Source organism: Apteryx mantelli, chromosome 15 (assembly GCF_036417845.1).
Source record: "Apteryx mantelli isolate bAptMan1 chromosome 15, bAptMan1.hap1, whole genome shotgun sequence".
Taxonomy (NCBI): Eukaryota; Metazoa; Chordata; class Aves; order Apterygiformes; family Apterygidae; genus Apteryx; species Apteryx mantelli.
This window is the reverse complement of record NC_089992.1, coordinates 14,173,965-14,192,170: the sequence shown is the minus strand read 5'-3', so window position 1 is coordinate 14,192,170 and position 18,206 is coordinate 14,173,965. Positions and strand designations below refer to the sequence as shown.

The 18,206-nt window shown below is 38.6% G+C and overlaps 1 protein-coding gene across 4 annotated transcripts in view; it reads right to left on the bottom strand.

The window, feature by feature from the left end:
• Positions 1-15,416, bottom strand: part of DMXL2 (Dmx like 2) — a 60,661-nt gene extending 45,245 nt beyond the window's left edge. For all 4 annotated transcript variants that reach the window (XM_067305744.1, XM_067305746.1, XM_067305745.1 and 1 more), the window contains exons 1-6: positions 15,330-15,416; positions 5,139-5,264; positions 3,344-3,415; positions 2,561-2,639; positions 1,748-1,904; positions 699-765 (exon numbers count right to left, since the gene is read on the bottom strand). In XM_067305744.1, the coding sequence (XP_067161845.1) occupies positions 699-765; positions 1,748-1,904; positions 2,561-2,639; positions 3,344-3,415; positions 5,139-5,264; positions 15,330-15,416 (588 nt within the window). The remainder of the gene's footprint in view (positions 1-698; positions 766-1,747; positions 1,905-2,560; positions 2,640-3,343; positions 3,416-5,138; positions 5,265-15,329) is intronic.
• Positions 15,417-18,206: the final 2,790 nt, after the last annotated feature.

The following is an 18,206-nucleotide window of genomic DNA, read 5'->3' as shown; positions in this document are numbered from 1 at the left end:
GTCATATAACAATGAAGCTCATGATTCAGCTGTCTGCTTTAGCAAGTGTAAGTAAAACAGAGGTTACTAAAATTCATCTCATTGTTTGACCAACATGAAGTGCAGCACTAAATGTTTAACTTTCTAGACTAGAAAAATTAAAGAACATCACTCAAATGAGAGGATGACATTAATGAGAATAATTAATTGAAAACTTAATTTGAATAGCAATTTGAAAAAAAAAATTAAATGGAAGTTAAAAACTGATAATTGAACCCAGACTTCATTGTAAATTGAAAATTTGTTCTAATTTATCTATTGAGATGTGTTTATTATACCAATTTAAATGTGTATTTGTTTTCTGTCATAATGATCTAATATTTATCTTCATTATTTCAAATAGACATGGAAAAATTTATTTACGTATATCTGAAAGCTCATCTAAGCATATTTTGTCTAAAATATATCAAAGACTATCACTGATAGTGTATTTCCATTTTGATTTTGCAGTACTCAGTAAGAGTATAAAGTTAAATCCAATTTCTCATTGCTGAAATTACATGAATTATATGAAAATACAGCACCATACACCAGGAGATGATAATTTAACTTAGTGCGGACTACAATAGAGTATATGGCCCAGGACTATTCTACAGCATTTATTTATTTTTGTCAAACAAACACACACATCTCAAACACTTATTATTTTTTGTTCTTACCTTTCCAGCTGTTGCAAAGTATTCACCATCAGGCGACCATGCCATCAAATGTACTGATACTGCAGTCCTAAAGAACATGACAGTTTTAAATTGTGAGTAACGTATTATTTATTCTATAGTATTTTCCCATGCAGTTGATTCTGTATTAGTGTGTGCTATTTAAATGAAATACGTTGGTATTTTATAACTGTTACTTTAAGCATACTTTAGAAATAGCATAAGCATAAAAACTATTTGCTACAACAAAACAAAATATTCAGTATTTTCACACAGTTTTCCTCACAGAAAAACAGGTCAGAAAATAAATTGTTCTACACATTGCAAGCATAGGCTAGATCTGATGAGATCACAGAAGTGAAGTTTTTTCCGCCTGCTCCCCTATTCCCAGTAAAGCTAAAAGAAATGATAGGAAGAAATGAAGGTGAAGTTCTTTTAGATTATTTGAGATACTATTTGTCTGTGACTAAAGTTTATGAGTCAACTGTCTGAAAGAAGAGAGCAGTCTACACAGTGCTTTGTGGGCACAAAATCTAACATGGTTTCGAAAGAGTGAAGCAAAACTTAGGTTCATAGGCTGCTGCTTCCCAAGTCTTTATATCTATACAAATGGCTGATCATGAAGCACTTCTATAACATGGATCTCAACTGGAACAGGGGAGGCAGAGAGTTTCATGACTCTCTTCCTGAGATTCAGGAAGCTGTCCTCCTCTTTACTATAGTAGCATGTTCGCCTGCTAGTGCTCTTCTGTTCAGTCTCTCATCCAGTATCTCAGCATTACTTTCAAAGATGAGAAGACAAGGACAAGTTGGATGCATTGCCAGTGCTACAGTTTGGGTAAGCCTCTGACTAAGGTATTTGGTGATAGCAGGTCACTTGAAAAATGAGGGATTTTTATTTGGAATAACTTACATTGTTTGAAGCATATTATATATAATTGTATGGTATTTTAACTGTTTTAAAAGCACATTTTAAAATCTCCTCCTGAGAGGAGATACAGTTGATATATGAGATGATAGTGCAATCTGTCTTAAAATGAAAATTATCTCACTTGCACTGCCAGACACATTTCCAGTCATTTAGAACTGGGAGAACTTTATCATCTTTGATCTGATTTTCATGATCGTCTTCTTCATCTTCTTCTAGAATGTCACTACATGGTGGGGCCCACAGTTGCAAATAGTCAGTTGCTGTCAGCAGCCTGTTACCTGAAAACGAGTAATATCAAAGCTGTGAATCCAAGATAATGCAGGCATACTGAAAGATTAGGCTTGTTTTCATATTTTGTTGAGAATTATTAAAAACAAGTTAGAAACTTGACTTTATAAAGTCTACTTTAATTAAGATAGGGTATTCAATCATATCATAGAGTCGTTTTTATTAAAATATTTTGCATTTACAGTGCCTTTTAAGAAGGAGAGGTTTTTTATGGTGTTTTTCTTTTAAGGTGACTTCAAATGATAAATCACACTTAATAATGAAAATTATAGATATTAAGTAGCCACTCATATCTCAAACACCTACTCATTGTTAGACATCTTAGAAACATCTTTTTCTTAGTACATTGTTGACTTCAATTGTGATAAAATTGTATTTATCTAATTATTAGTGGCAATTTCAAGTCAGTTAGCAATTTAACACTGTGATTCCCAAACTAATATCTTGCATAAAACACTCAAACATTTGGCATAGCATCCTCACAAATGCTACCTTCAGCCATTTGCATGCCTTGCATTTTATGTGACACTGCTTGAGAACGGTTAATTTATTCATGTTCCCACTTTATTTCAATTAAACAAAAGATTGTGTTCAAGTTCTATAACTACAAATGTTGAACAAGTACTTCATGCAAGTTTCACATTACCTTGAGGATCCCATGCTAGGTTGTAAGTCATAGAACGGAGGAAAAATTGCCCCGTTTTAAGCCACTGACACTTTAGTTGCTGTGGTTTAAAAACAGTAAAGGATTAATTCTCACATCAACAGCAAAATCCAAAAGTATCAGTATTTCTTTCTTTCTCTATTGCTATTCATCCTGTTGCAAACAAATTCAGGACCCAGTAGCAGACTGCTGAATCTAGTTTTAATAATTTCTTCAATTGTTTTACAAAAATTTTATAAAATGCATCACAGAGGGTCCTGAGAACCAGAGCCGAACCTGTCACACATACAAGTATCTCTCTAGCTTATTGTAAACTAGTTAGGTCACACGTTTATAACAACATAAGGGATGGCAGTGTAGATGCTATAGAGACTGCAAAACCTGCTTGAGATCATTGTTAACACAGGAGCACTTGGCCATGGCTGTGCAGTTAAAACTAGCCTGAGTACATGTACACATGAGCAAGTCACATCTCTGCACTACTGATCTGACACACCTCTTCAAGTTAAGAAACACCAACTTGTCACCATGTCATTCTAGCACGCTATTCAGGAACAAAATGTTGTTGTGAACTGGGAAGGAGTGCTGTCCTCAGTTTGGTTCATACAGTGGAAGATATCACCCACTCAATTTTATTATGGACAGTGGAAAATATTCTCCATTAGTCTTTTGTGTGCTAATATAATGTGGCAATAAAAGTGGCAGAAATACTTTTGCCTCTTCTGAGAACCTAAACTGAACTACAACTGTGAAATAAATACTTACACAATTCCTTTTATGAGAATTTATACCGAGTGGTTCAAAAATGCAAACAGCATTTCCGTATGATGCTGCAATCTGGAAAAAAATTGAAGAATCAAAATGTAAGGTTAGGAGATAAGTATAACTGCTCCTTAGTACTGCAAGATACCTAAAGAATTTCCAGTACCATTTCTATGGGCAATTAATCAAGAAAAGTGAAATTAATATTAAAGTCATTCATTGTACTATATGTACGCTTCCAAGTTGAGAAACATATACTTCTGAACAAGCCCCTCTTTGAGATTTTAACTCTAAGTAGGGAAAGCATCTTGTTCAGTGGGATATGCACTGCCAATCAGTTCTAATATATGTTTCTAAAGTAGCTACTGTTAATGCATAAGGGGAAGCTGATGCCTTCACTACTGCTGCTCTTGTCCAGCCTACTTCACAGTTAACTAATAAATTATTAGTGTCTGGGTCTCAGTGTGATCCCAGATTACATTTCCTACCACTGAATAATAATTACTGGAAAACAGAAGCAGAAGTGATTCTATTTTGAATCGTTAAATACATTTTGAGGGGAGACAAATGGTAAATGGAAAAAATGGAGTACTTATACAACTGGACCCCTCAGTTTCTTTCACCCACTTATTTTACAGAAAGCTCCATATACAAAAAGGTCTTTATTAGGAATTTATCTGCCCATGTTCCCAATGCTCATGTGCTTATAAGTACTTTTGACTATCTTTTAAATTCTTTCTTCCTTAAAAGATTTTAAAAGAAAAATTCTTTAAGTTCTTCCCATTCAGGATCTGGTCTCCTCAATACAGAAATCACGTGAAAGTTGCACCACATTTCTTATGAAATCTTATTTCCTCTTCATAAGGGAAAAGAAGAATTTACAGTTGCAATAACACACCCAGAAGAACAGACCATGAGTTCACAGTCCTGAGTGCAGGACCTTCTAGGGGTTGTGCAGTGGTCTTGCAGGGGCCACCTTTGCATCTCTGGAGTCTCTCTTCCAGTAGTGCTGGGACTCCACTGGAGCGGCTGAACTGTGATCCCGCCAGCTAAAGCCGCCCAAATTCTAACTTGGGCTTTCTCACTACTACAACCAGTTTGTAACTGGCTAGCAGACTACTGATGAGCAAAATTTGGTCAATGCTCTACTACAACTCACAGAAAGTTGTTTCCTTTTTCTCAGCAATCTAGACTGGCTGTTAAGCATTCTTTTTTCTTTTTTTTGATCAACAACAAAGCCACGTAGCTAGTCACGGGGCTGTACAGTTATGAGGGCTCATTACTGTAGCACTTCTAAACATATCAGACATGCCTAAGCTTTTCTGAAAAATAAAGAATTTTAATTCATTACTTTGCAGGACACACATACATACACACACACACACACACACATATGTATGTATACACAAATGATCTAATTTCCCCGTGTCTTCTTTAGCTAGATGTAAGTATACAATAATAGAGACATTCAATAATAACAGGAATTTTAGTATGACTCCAGTTTTGATACTAAGTTCTGACTAATACATATTTCCACATTTTATGAGATCTCTTGTTGCAGGACGCGTTCCCTCCCCCTCCCAACCAAAACTAAAACTTTAAAAAATAAATTACTATTAAACTAAAACAATTCTCTGAAGAAGGGTTACTCACAAAGTTATAGATACGTCAGTAAAAAATGATCTTTGTCATGAAACTAACTCAGTAATAGCATTAACGTATTAAGTTACTGTTTAGTTATTTCATTTAGATGCATTTCATTTTTTTAAAGTTTATATACATTTATTAAAATCCTTACCCTGCCTTGTCGTTGGGAGCACTCCACACAACTGACTTGGATGTTTCCATGCTTAGCACCAGGAATAATTTGCACACATTCAAAGTCATTTGCCAGAATAACAATATCACAACCAGAACCATAAGCCTGAAATAATTTTTAAAGAAATACAATTAAAAATGTATTAAACCAGTTTAACTAAATCCTTATTAGAATTACTTTTTGCAAAATCCATGGAAGTGTTTTAGTCTCCATGTCCATTTAAACAAGTAATGAATTTTATGTTATTATACAGAGGGGTTATTCCTCACCAATTTGGTTGAAGCAGTGGAAGAAGCAACAAGTAAACAGCAACTTGTATGAGTTATTGTACAACTTCCTTCAGCCCAGTGCAGGGTGCAGAGAAGGGAAAAAGAATTCAAGCAGATGATGCTTACAGCTTAACAACTCACAGTCCATGGAATAATCTGTCCTGAGAACAGACAGGAACTCTTGAAGGTTTGATATGTTTATGAACCAACAGAATGTGCAATAAAGCAATGAATACTCTCTTCTTGTCTTGAAATTAATGCTTTTGCATTTGTTGGATAGTGGAGTGCAACACACTCCCATTGACAAGTAATGTCTACTGTCAGATGTTGATGGTATTATATTAAAAATGTTTTTTCTACTTTCAAGAAAAAATAATCTCATGAATGATTAGAAGCGAATTTTTTTTATTTTTTTAGTATTTTCCCTCCAAAATCATAGAAAATTAAGGAAAATTCTGGCTGTCTGCAATGTACACATTGCTAATTTACACACCCATATGAGACTTCACAGAATTCTTTTTAAAAATGAAAGTGGAGCCTAAAGATAGGTCTGGTATATAATGCTGCTGCTCCTGCATATCAGAGAAGACACTTTTAATATAAGAACAATTATAGTCCATTCTTTTTTGTTACACAGTTACAGGGGCAGGAATGAGCACAGAGCCCATTTCAGAAAAAAAGTAGCAAAGGAAATGTTAAGTCTTCCAGGGTTTAAATTGTAGCAGATAAAAACAATTAAAAATACTTACTCTAGAGCTTAAGCTCCGTGTGTGCCTTAACTAAAAAAGCAATCAAACAAAAAAGTTTAAAAAAACCCCCAACAATTAATATTGCTGCTTGGAGCAAGGCAACCAATGCTTTACTAGTCAGGTGGACTTATTATTGAATTTGCATATAAATTCTTAATTTTGTCCCCCCCCCCCTTTTTTTTTTTTAGAACAGTACGTGCTTACTTTCCTCAAGAATCCAGTTTCTGGGGTTTTTGTTGGTTTTACAAAGTGCACTTTATTATAACACTGTGAAACAACAAAGAAAGATTTACCTTGGATATATTTTATCTTGCATGATACAAACTACTGTTTAAATAATTTGCTTAAAAATATGTTACAGAACAATTACAGCTTACAACACTTCTCCTTGGCAGGATACATATGTACATGTCTGCCAATTTTTCACCTTTCCCAGTGTGCCAGAATATTCTAAAAACCTTAACCACTCCAGATGATCTGTTCCACTGAACTCTCACATTTGAGCTTAGAAATCCCTTCTTTGCATCAATCTACTACTGAAATGTTAAAAAGTAAACATAATTATAGCTAGGAGTCTCTTTCCGTAAAGTAAGTTTTCCACTGAGTCCAATACAGTAGACAAAAATCTTTGCAACAGTTGAAATAAATAAGGAATGTGCCAGCTCTCAACAGTTACTTTCAGATGGTATAAAATTGCTTTGTCAGGTTAACTTGTGCCCTGCTTCTTTCACAATAATCTCCATATTACTGAGTCCTAGCCCTCTTCTTAGAAGTCAGTCATATTAAAAAGGCTATCTGCATTATTTTTATAAGAAGTGTGTGAGAAGTTGTGTGCACTTCTGTTTATCTCAGTACTATGCTATATGGTTTCTCTAGGTTTACAGGATTAATGTCCCCTGATGGTCACCCAGTCCCCTAAAATAATGGTGTGAGATAACCACTGGTACTAGGCTGGACAACTGAGGTGCCATGACATTTTATATCTACATCTGATTCTTCTGGGAAGGAGCAACAAATGAGGAAAAGTGAAGAAAAAGGCTTAATTTAGTGAAAGTACAGTCACTCCTAAAACCAAAAAAGGAACAGTAACATCAGCAGCCAAGCAGATACTTCATACCTTAGAAATTAACACAGCTGAGGTAGATTACTAAATTTCATAACAGGTACACCTGAAGGCCTTTTCTTGTTCTAACATTTCCTAAAACATTATGTTGCTTGGGATAAATAGAAACTTTTGCTTTTAATAATTTGTTCAGAGTCACAGCTCTGAAAATAAATCTTATACAGCTGTCAAACAGTTGGGCCTGCTAAAGAATCATAGACTGTGTAGACGGCTGTAATTCAGGATCTTTGTTTTAAAAGAAAGAATTGTGAGATTTCAGCTGAGAATAGTACGTTTCCCAACTCAAGAACTGGAAAAAAATACTCAAAACCAGTGAGACCTCAGAAAGTAAAACTATGACGAGAAGCTTTGCAATTAGCTTTTATGAAGTGAAAAGTTCACTGGGTTTGCATAAATAGCCTTACTGCTAGCAAAATAATTAATCGCTGTCCTTGTAAAGAAACTTATAACAAAAATAGTTATTCCAGTTCCTCTTTTCTCTTTGTTATGCATTTAAATTTTGTTGCACCACTGGATGTCCACCAGCACAATCATTAACCAGGAATACAGCCCCATGTGCTTATGGATTTCACAATCCAAGGACATTTAGGGTCAATATCTATGAACATTTTGCATGCAATTATATTCTATTTTTGTGAATATTATTATCACAGCTCTACATGCATGTGGATTAATGTGGTCCCTTATACAGCTAAATGCTTATCTGAACACAAATAGGCTGGTTTTACATGTAGCTGCAGTATTCAAATACGCAAAGTAGCCATACAATTGCACTCACAAAAATACAAGCTCTGTACAAAATGTAGACTGTCTACAAGATTTCCAGAGCCACTTGGGGGAAAAAAAAAAAAAAAGTGACACAGTCTTGTCTTTCTGAGTCTTCAAGCCCATGACTGCTGCTCTGGGAAGCTATGACAAACTGATACTGGAGTTATTCACAATGCAAACAGGAAAGAAAAACCCCAACCACCAACATCCAACCACCAAAAGCTGGTTAGAGGGAGATTATCTATGTGACAGAATATCCTAACTGCTTAATGACTAGGCTATCTTAACTATTAGAGCCAGTTTGGAAGGGAATAAATTATTATTAAACTGGAATGGGAATTTTTCCAGAAAGTGGGAGAGAGAGTTGAGATTCTGAAGTAAGTTTTGACAGTGAACAGAAAAGCTGCTTTTGTTTTGTTGTTCTACTTTTTATATTGAATTCTTTTGCAGAAGAAACTCCATCAAAGGTGTGGAATTCCAGCCAGGCCAGCAGATGTTCACAAGCAGGAAGGAAGGAGATGGAGATCAGGATATGAATGCCCACAGGTAGACAGGAGAATAAAAGAAGGTCCTTCTGTTCCAGTAATTCATCCAGGATTCTAACATTCACAAGCAATTGATTTTCCTACTACTTAATGCAAAGGGTGAGCAATTAACACAGCAAAGAACTGAAAGACTCATTTACATTCAGTTTCATTTCAGCAGGCAGTCTGCCTCATAACTACTAAGACGAACCTATTAAAAATGCAATTTAAATTGTTGTTTGATACAGTAAAAAAAAAAAAAGGCACTGATCCACTTCAAACTAGGACTTAAAACTTTTGGATACCCTATTTAATGATTATTAGTATTTATAACTTCACATGCAAATTTAAAATTTAATTAAACATGATTCATCACTAGTTGCAATCCTATTAGGAAGGGATAGGAACATGTGACTCAGAAATAATACAGGGAAAGGGAAGGACGTCTCAACTGTAATTTCATTATGCTTACTGTTTTTTAAACTTGTGTACATATATAAATATATATATAGTTGATTATGCCTGAACCAGAACAGATTTTATACTTCTATATTATATGTTTGTTGACTTTCTGAAGCAAGAGAATTTAGTATCTTGTTTTTTAAATTTTGTTTGCTTCCCTCCTCTCCTTCTTCCATCCCCACTTCTTATAGCAACAAGGACTATTTTTCTAATTGTGCTATTTAGCATATTTTTAACAAAGTTAAGTAAAAAGGTGGTTTACAGTAGAAAATGTATACTTTTCTTAAAGACTCACGAGGATGTAGAGATCTCTTACCTAAGTAAAATCTTATTACTGTTGCTCCTGTTCTTACTCTTTCTTGCCCCTGTTTGGCACTGCACCAGCAATTGACTCAGCACACCTAAGTGTCTAGTGCCAACAGAAAGTCCATTAATTTAGTCCATTAATGCCTTAGCTCTAGATTCTTTGAGTAAGTGCTGTCTCTTGGTTCTGGGGTCATTTTCTTAGTGTGGGTGTTTATTTTGAGGGTGTTCCTTAGTTCTTAAAAATACATTAAATGTATATAATATTATATAAAGTACGTAACTTTAAAACTTAAATTTACTTTCAGGAGTACATTTATTATAATCTCACCATTAAAAAACCCCTGTTCTTCTCTCTCTTTAAAATACATGTCCACTTTTTCACTTCTATAGTGTCCAAAGTTTTTGAAACTGAAAAGGTCAACACACTTTTCTGCCTTGAAAGATACTCCCACATTTCACATTACATGTCTAAATACAAGTTTCCCACTTGATTATTTTATGAGGCTTTTCTAATAACTCCATATATTAACATGTTTATACTTGAACAAAACACAAACATTTCTATCAAATTCTCTTTTTATTTTGTTCTTTCATTCCTTGAGTGGTAATGCAGTAGACGCATCCTACATTGACAAATAATAAAGAAGCATCGTAATATTTAACAATGGTAGCTCCTTCTTAAGAATTCAACTGACAACACCTTCTGGAAAATCATTTATATCACCTCAGCTCTCTTTTGCTAAAAGAATAGCAGCCATAATATTTGTGGTAACAGACTAACAATCTGCATAGTCTGGCAAGAGGAATGGAAGAATCTGTAAACCATGCAAAAAGGAAAGATGGAAAATAAGATGCTGAAATACTATAATGGGTGAGAGCAGTGCAGAAGTCTTAGATAAACAGAATTATAAGTTGTCACTGTATGAAATGAGCACAGTAAGCACCACCCACATGGAGTATCTGCCAACCTCCATTTCTAATGTCACTGATAACTTCAAAGAGAAAATTAAATAGAGTTGCAAAACTGCCAGAAAGCAAGGATGACTTGCAAGATCCATAAGCAACTAATAAGCTGCAGCTTGCCAATGGCTGCTCTAACTGTCAAGATGTGGGACCACAGAAATGAACAATGACAAAGCTCTAACTGAATGTAAAAGCTTTCTCTGTGAAGAAGTAGGACATTGTGATCCACACTGTATCAGTTAGTTTATGCTATATTCTCAGTTCTTAGATAATACAAAAACAGCATGTGTATATCACTTTTACAGCCTCCCATGTTTTCCTGTTTGGTTCTCTAATTTTAATGTTGAAAGCTTGAACAGAAACAATTATTCCTTCACAGTCTCATCTTTTTTCTTTATTATAAAAATATTTTCCTCTCTATATAAATGCTTCTCCTCTTTCTATAACTTTTTTATAATACCTCTGCAAACCTTTACAAACTCGGCATGACTAAAATAGACTAGACGTTCTCAAGCTCCACTATGTATGTTACTATTAGGGGTAAAGAGGAACTTCAAGATGGTAAATGAGGAAGAAAGAGAATCTGCCAACAATGGCATTTTTTTTTATTAAAAAAAAGTTCATAAACCTCCAAACTTAAACAGATGAATTAAAACCTGTATTAAAACCTGAATTAAAGCTTGTATTGGCCTTCTGAGATCATCTAACAGTTCTAGCACTCCTCCTGTATAGCAACATTTATCTCTAAGTTTCTGGCTTCAATAAGCTGTGGATAGTAAACAGAAATTTCTATGCCTCCTGATAAATGAGGAAGACACTTGCATTCTGAAATATTTTCACTCCTCTCCTGCTGCTAAGTCCCAGTAATTAATGTATGTTTAATACAACCTGTCAAAATAACTGCAAAAAAGCCCACTTCTAGCATGTGCGGTGGAACAGGCTTTCATAAATTGGTATTTGGGACAAATTTGTGATTGAACACTTTACAGTATGTTCACACACAGAGCTTCAGAGAATTAGTAAGGACTGAGATATTAAGAGTCTGTAATCCAGTTCACATAAACATGACACATTGGGAAAGTATCCATATGTGAAAAGAAAAAGAATAACTGACAGGGATTTGCAAATAAGGGGTGTAAGAAGTAATTTTCAAGAAGGATGAAGGACAGGAGAAGTGGGCAACTCTCTACAGCAGAGAAGAAAACTTGTTCTGAATTGCTGTATCTTGTTGGCAAAGCTTTGGGTGAAGACTTTGCTTTTTACACTAAGAAAAAAAGTAAAAGTGTGAGTGAGTAACCTCCTCCACAACAGTGTCTAAAATTCATTACAGAGTTCCGGGTGTTGGAGCTGGCATGGAAGATGCAAAGAAGTTTGTCTCTTCTTTTCAAATATGACCAATCATATATTTAAAATATTTCACTTCCATCAGGAAAGTTATGTACTGATACAGATAAAATTTGATGTTCCTGTTTTTCCACTAATAACAATGTTTAAATTTCCATATTTCGTGCATTTAATGACACCTGTTACATGAAGTGAATCTTCCATGATCTTCTATTTGTTGGACAGGAAGCAGCTGTTGAAATTTTTATCCATACAGAATCCAATCTGTAAGTAACTGATATAGTGAGTTTAACTCCTCACTTGTGGTGAGTACAAATATATTGGTTTCAATTTTTTTTTTTTTAACCTACACAGACCTTAAAAACAGCTACACTCTGTTCAGTTTCAGAGAAAAACAACCAAAAACTTGATTTTGGACAAAGGACAGAAGTCACATGAACACAATCTGAACAGCCTGGCTTCTTTATATGAAACCACCTTATTCAACACCACCGAATGTTAGATTGATACCACACAGCACACTCAGAGTTAGGGTCAGTGACTGAAATTGGCTCAACTTAAAAAGGCTGCTTAATAATCAAAGCTAATTCAAATCAAACATGATTTGAAAAATACAGATAGTTTACTATCTTTAAAAATGTATTAGCTGTGAGTTAGACTCCAATGTTCAAATGATGTACCTGGAGTTACCCTTTATTACCAGACATGACAAAACTAGAATTTGTGTCATTTAGTACTTAAACCCTTTGCTTCTGCTGTGTCCTGTCCGGAGCTCAAACTGAGGGAGGCTAAAGGGACTGCTTGGTCAAGCATTATCAAGCTATTTTGCTTCTAATCACCTTTCAAACAATATTTTCTGTTTATTACCCACTCTGCTAGACTGGATACAGCACTGCTACAATATCCATGAGCCGGTTTGTTAACCAAACACCTCTTGTGTTTCATTTCTTATTTGGGAAATACAAGATGTATGTCAAGATTGTTGAGGGCAGGTGTGGGAGCATAGGGAGGAAAGAACACTGCGTGCATTTCGGATAGAGACACACAAAACCTTTGTAACCAGCCTTCATAAACTCTAGCAAGCATACTGCCAGAGACTGCCATTTGTGCACGTATTTATCCGAATCTGGCCAGAGTTTTAAAAACAACGGAGAAAGGCAACTAGCTCTATTTATTCATTTTATAGAGGCACTAATACTTATTTTTAGCATGTAAAAACATTAATGGCAAAATTATTTCTTTTCCCTTTCTCATTCTCAGAACACCTAAATGACTTTCAAAGCTTGAAAAAAGTCCAGCTGTGCAGAACATATCTTAGCTCTGACTACACTAACTTGGAATTTATAAGCCTAGCTGTATCCCCAGCAAGCAGACATTTAAACTAGCCAAGAGCAAGTCACCGAGGAAAGGAAACGATGAAGAGGAACCAGAGGACTGCAATGTCCCTGAGCAGGTCAGAAGCAAATTCATCCCTTCTCTCAGAATCCTAAGATCACTGGAGTTAGGCATCTAAGCGAGTTCATCTTAAGAAGACATTTTTCCTCAAGAAAATATGAAATATCTCTAAAACTATTAACCAGTGAATACACATATTCAAGTCACTATTCTGCTTCTAAGTGGAATAACTTTAAGATGAGTGATTGAGACACTACTGCAATATCCTTGTGATTAGAGCATTTTCTTCACACAAAGACAACTATAATATTTTCAAGTCCACATGATGAACTGGTTATAGTGATTTTTGAACTAGTTCTCACACATTTTAAATGAATGCCCTAACATCAGCAAAAACACGAGCAAGCACATTTACACAATGGTTCCTCTGCCCCAATCTAACTTCATATAGTACAGCATGTACTGCATAGGTGCCCCTTAACCACCTGCCTTTTACTGGTCTGCTTTCAGCTGTGTTCCAGCTGACAGATGTTAGGTCTTAAGAGTATGTCTGTAGAGTCAGGCCCTATCACAAATACAGATGCTCCCTTGCCTAAACTGCAACTCCTGCTTCAGGATCTGAGTTAAAGCTATGGCTCCAAACAGCTCAATGGTTTGGGAATATGGAGCAAGGTCAGTACAGTTTTATCAATGTTGACCAACAGTATTTAAGGTTAGGCACTAATGAAAGTGTCATCTGCAGTGAATGGGTAGATCATGGTGCCACCAAGAGTCACGCAAGTGACTAATTTCCTATGCATCAGGATACAAGAGCCTGAACTCTGTGCTAGCAGATGTTTTTACTGCACAGCTTATTGCAGGATCAAGGTCTGGAGCAGTAGGAAATAACACCACAAATACATAGAGGAGGAAATGAGAAGAGAAAAGTTACAACTGTGAAATATATTTCCTAAAGCATACTCATCTTTTAGTTCCTTCTTTAAGGTGCTATAATAAAACTGGATGCAGCAGCCAGAGAAGAGAATGAGGTGCATTACTATATGCAATTCCACAGTTAAAGCATGCTACCAAATGGTTTTGCGTTTTTGTAAAATGTAACTTTTATTCTTGGAAAACCTCTTGTATAAACTATAATACATCATACTCATTTTTGATGTTGTCAAAACTGCAGTGAGGTTTAACATAAAATTGTATTTTATAATACCAATTGGTTGGTATTTCCAAGTTATCACAGTAAAATGAAACACAATAGTATATGAATATTTGTATATGAATATCAAAAGTAACAGAGGTCCCTTTAACATCAGTATAGCTGCATAGCAGCAGAACAGGGAAAACACAGAAAGAGCTGGCATCCTTTTTATTTCTGATAACTTTTGAGCATTCATTACTAAAATTACACACCTGGATAATCCAAAGTAAGCTTTAAATGTTTGACTAGTCTACCGACCATTATACTAGACTAAGAATGATGCTCTGTATCATTCAGTCTGGAATTGGTTAGTGCCAATCTTGTACCTGTTAACACAAAATCTAATGAGACAATTTATTCCCAAATAATAAAATACTGATTAGATTATACTGTGCTAAGCACCGCAGAAGCTGATCACTCATTAAAATCATGCAAACATGTGATAAGCTAAAACAGAGGCCACTGACAGTAGAATGACAAGTAAAAATAATCAGGGGATGATAAATTTATAATATATGTTACTGGACTATTGAAATCTGCTTAGTATTTCTCTTTTCATCTATTTTCTCCTCTAATTAAAGAGGAGCTTTTGACACAGAAATTTGTGTTTTATTAACCACAGAAACAGAAGCCAAACGCTCATCAATAGTGGACAGGATTTTTAAAGAAGCCTGGTGCAACAGAATCTCCTCTCTTTGCAGGAGGACCACGCCATCCGTCATTCAGTAAAAATAAATAAACGAATAAAAAAGCACCCAGCCGAAGATCTGCGGACGTGCCGTTCCGGGGCCGCCCTCCCCCGCCACCCCATTTCGCGGGCCCGCAGCAGGGGCCGGCGGGGACGACCGCATCCGCCGCCCCCCGCAGGCTGCCCGCGGCCGCCCCCGCCCTCCCGCCCGCTCCGCGCTGCGGCGCCGCAGCGCCAGGCCGCCCCCGGGCGCCCCCGGCCCCGCCAGGCCCCCGCGGCGCCGCTCGCCTCACGGCGCTGCCGCGGCCCCGCCCGCGCCCACCTCCCCCACCGCCGCGCCGCCGCCCCCGCCCAGCTTAATCCCCCCGCCGCCGCCGCCGCCGTTACCGTGAAGGGGACGTCCTCGACGCTGCCCACCGAGTAGCAGTTGTCGCCGGGGTTGACGGCGCCGGTGAGCACCTGGTGGAGATGCATCGCGGCCCGCCGCGCCGCGCCCCTGCCGTCGCCTCCGCCGGCACCGAGCGAGACCCGGATGGCTCCGCGCTCCCGCTCGCCTCGCGGGGCCACGGCCCTCCGCGGCGCCGCCGCGAGCGCGCGCTGCGGCCGCGCGCCGCACCGCGCGGGCGGGGCGGGGGGAGGGGAGGGGAGGGGAGGGGAAAGGAAGGGAAGGGAAGGGGCTGCGCACGCGCCGGGCAGCGCCTGAGTCAGGTGAGGCGCGCGCAGGCACCGCCTCCGCATGCGCCGCGGCGGCGGCGGTTGGGGGCGCCGTTGCGCGCGCCAGGCCGTTAGGCGTGGGGGGAGGGGGGCGACCCGGCCCGGCTGTGTGAGGCCCGCCGTGAGGGGAGCGAGGCAGTAGCTCCCGCGCGGGGCGGCCCCAGGCGGACGGTGTAGTGGGGCAAGAGGAGAGCGCTAGGTTTAAAAGAGAAGGGAGGGACGGCTAGAGGCTGCGGGATGCGGTGCGCTTGGCTCGCGCCTCGAGGTGAGACAGTGGTAGGGCGCCTCACGGGGCGGCGGCGGGGGGCCCATGCGCTGCGCTGCGCTCCCGCCGCGCTCGGGGCGTGAGGAGGGCAGGGCAGCGCCTGTGGAGCGGGTCTCTCCTTCCAGGGGGAAAAAGCGCGAGCAGCGTATGGCAGCCGCCCCGTCTGGCACGGCGGGAGGCGGAGCGGCGCCCTCCGCTCGGCGGGAGCCGCCAGCGAGCCTTTCAGTAGCCGTATGCAGTGCCTGTGGGGGGCTGCTTTGCTCCTCGAGCACCTCACGTTTGGTAACGCCTCGAGGTACTTGGGAAGCTCGTGGGAGTCCATGACCTCGCCCCTCCAGGTGCCGCTCGCGCCTGGAGGGAGCGCGTGGGCGGCCGGCGGCGTGCTGGCTGCGCGGCGCGCCCCGAAGCCTTGAGGGTTGTGCCGGGCTGCGGCTTCAGGAGTGGGGCCAGCGTTGCAAGGAGGGAGAACTGCTTTTGTGTTAGTGAGGGGGGGAAATGTTTATGGGCTGTATGAAATCTCCATTTACAGGAGCTATCGTGAGAAAATTACTATTCATCTATAGTAAAGAACGATAAGATGAGGTGGGGGACACCTTGTTTGATAAAGATGTTTGGTTCCATTTTTTTGCACCTTATGTAGCCTCACAGGAAAACATGATGAGGTTTTTATCACGTTATTTGTAATAACTGCAGAGTACTTATTGTTGAGAGCAAAAGCCTTTAAATATGCCTGTCCTTTTCAGTCTTGGAAGTGTGAAGGAGACTGGGTCCTGAAAATTTGTTGGAAGGGATCATAAACTCTGAAGGGCAAAATACTTTGTATGCAGTGTGTCATGATAAAAGGAAAACTCTCCATTTTTTTTGCACTAGGTGAATGGTGCTCTTGCAGTTGTGCTATTGGTAAGAATGATTCTATGGGAGTTTTGCCTGACAGGACTGCAAGATTCACTTTGCATTGTATTGCTTCTTGAAAATGTGTCTTACTGAACAACTGAGCTTAATCAGAATGTAGAGGTAAATGAAGATGTATCAAAGTTATCTTTGAATGGAAAAACACTGTCATCATAATACTTGAGATTGGACCTACTGCTGTGCAAGCTAATAGAAATCTCTGTTTAAAGGGAACAGTATGTCTAGCTGGGGTGGGAGGGGAGAAAACCATTTTGATGTTCTGTTGGACTGGCTACATAAGCTATTACATAATGTTCTTATGCTTCTACTGATACTTATTATTCCATAAGCTTTCTGGTTCAATGCTCTTCCATGCAAAATGTTTGCTAACTTGGAACTGATTTTTATTTTGGGTAAGATTTTCAAATACACGCAGTAAGATTTGGAGGCGAAAATGGTGTTTTATGAAAATCAATGGAGCAAAGTCCAGCTAATGCTTGAAAAGACAGCTGGCCTTTGAATGGATAATTAGCACAGGCAGTTGTAATATTACAAGTAGGATCATATGAGAACAGTATGACCTAGAGCAAAGTGTTTTCACCTGTTTGATGTAGTAGAGCTATCTGGTTTTGACAGCAAAAAGGCTTAAGTTTAAGCAGAATACCTGCAGGATTGAAGTGATCTTCTGGGTAACCGACATGATTAGTGAGAATTTTGGTTTTGAGCTCAGTCCTCTATTACCTACTGAGAGTAAGGCTGCCAGTAACTCTTGGGCATGTACCAACTGTGAGAAACTTCCATCTTTTTGTTTGGGTTGGTGAGAAACTTTTCAGTGGTTGACTTCTGCGAGGTGCTATAATTACATTGAGGCTTTACTGTGGGACAGAGAATGCATGTTACTCTGAAGTAAGAAAGATTCCTTTTTAAAGTGAAAATAATGCTGAATTATGGTTTAGTAGTAAAATACTCTATCTTTGGCTGTAGAAACCTGTAGACATGATCAGCTGTGGGCATAGAGCTTTGAGCAACGGTTGTTTGGCAAGTATCTGCAGGTGTGGCCTTCACATTCTTCCTGGAGGCAAGTAGTTTCACCTGAATTTTGCTTGCAGATCAAGCTGTATTTACCTTAATTGATTCTTCCTTACTAGTGACTTAAATACCTCACATTATAATCTTTTTCAGTACATAAGTGTGATTTTTATGTCCAAGAGCACAAAATAATGTCTCTTTATCAAAAAAAAAAACAAAACCACCCCTGACAACAAAAACGCCAAAACTTGGGAGCCTTCATTCTCTTAATTTTTCTTTTTGTTCCTCATTAGCTGGTTGCCTTCTTCAATTAATCTTTTTCTTAGGATTACAAAGAAAGGAAAGTATCTATCCTACCTCTGCTG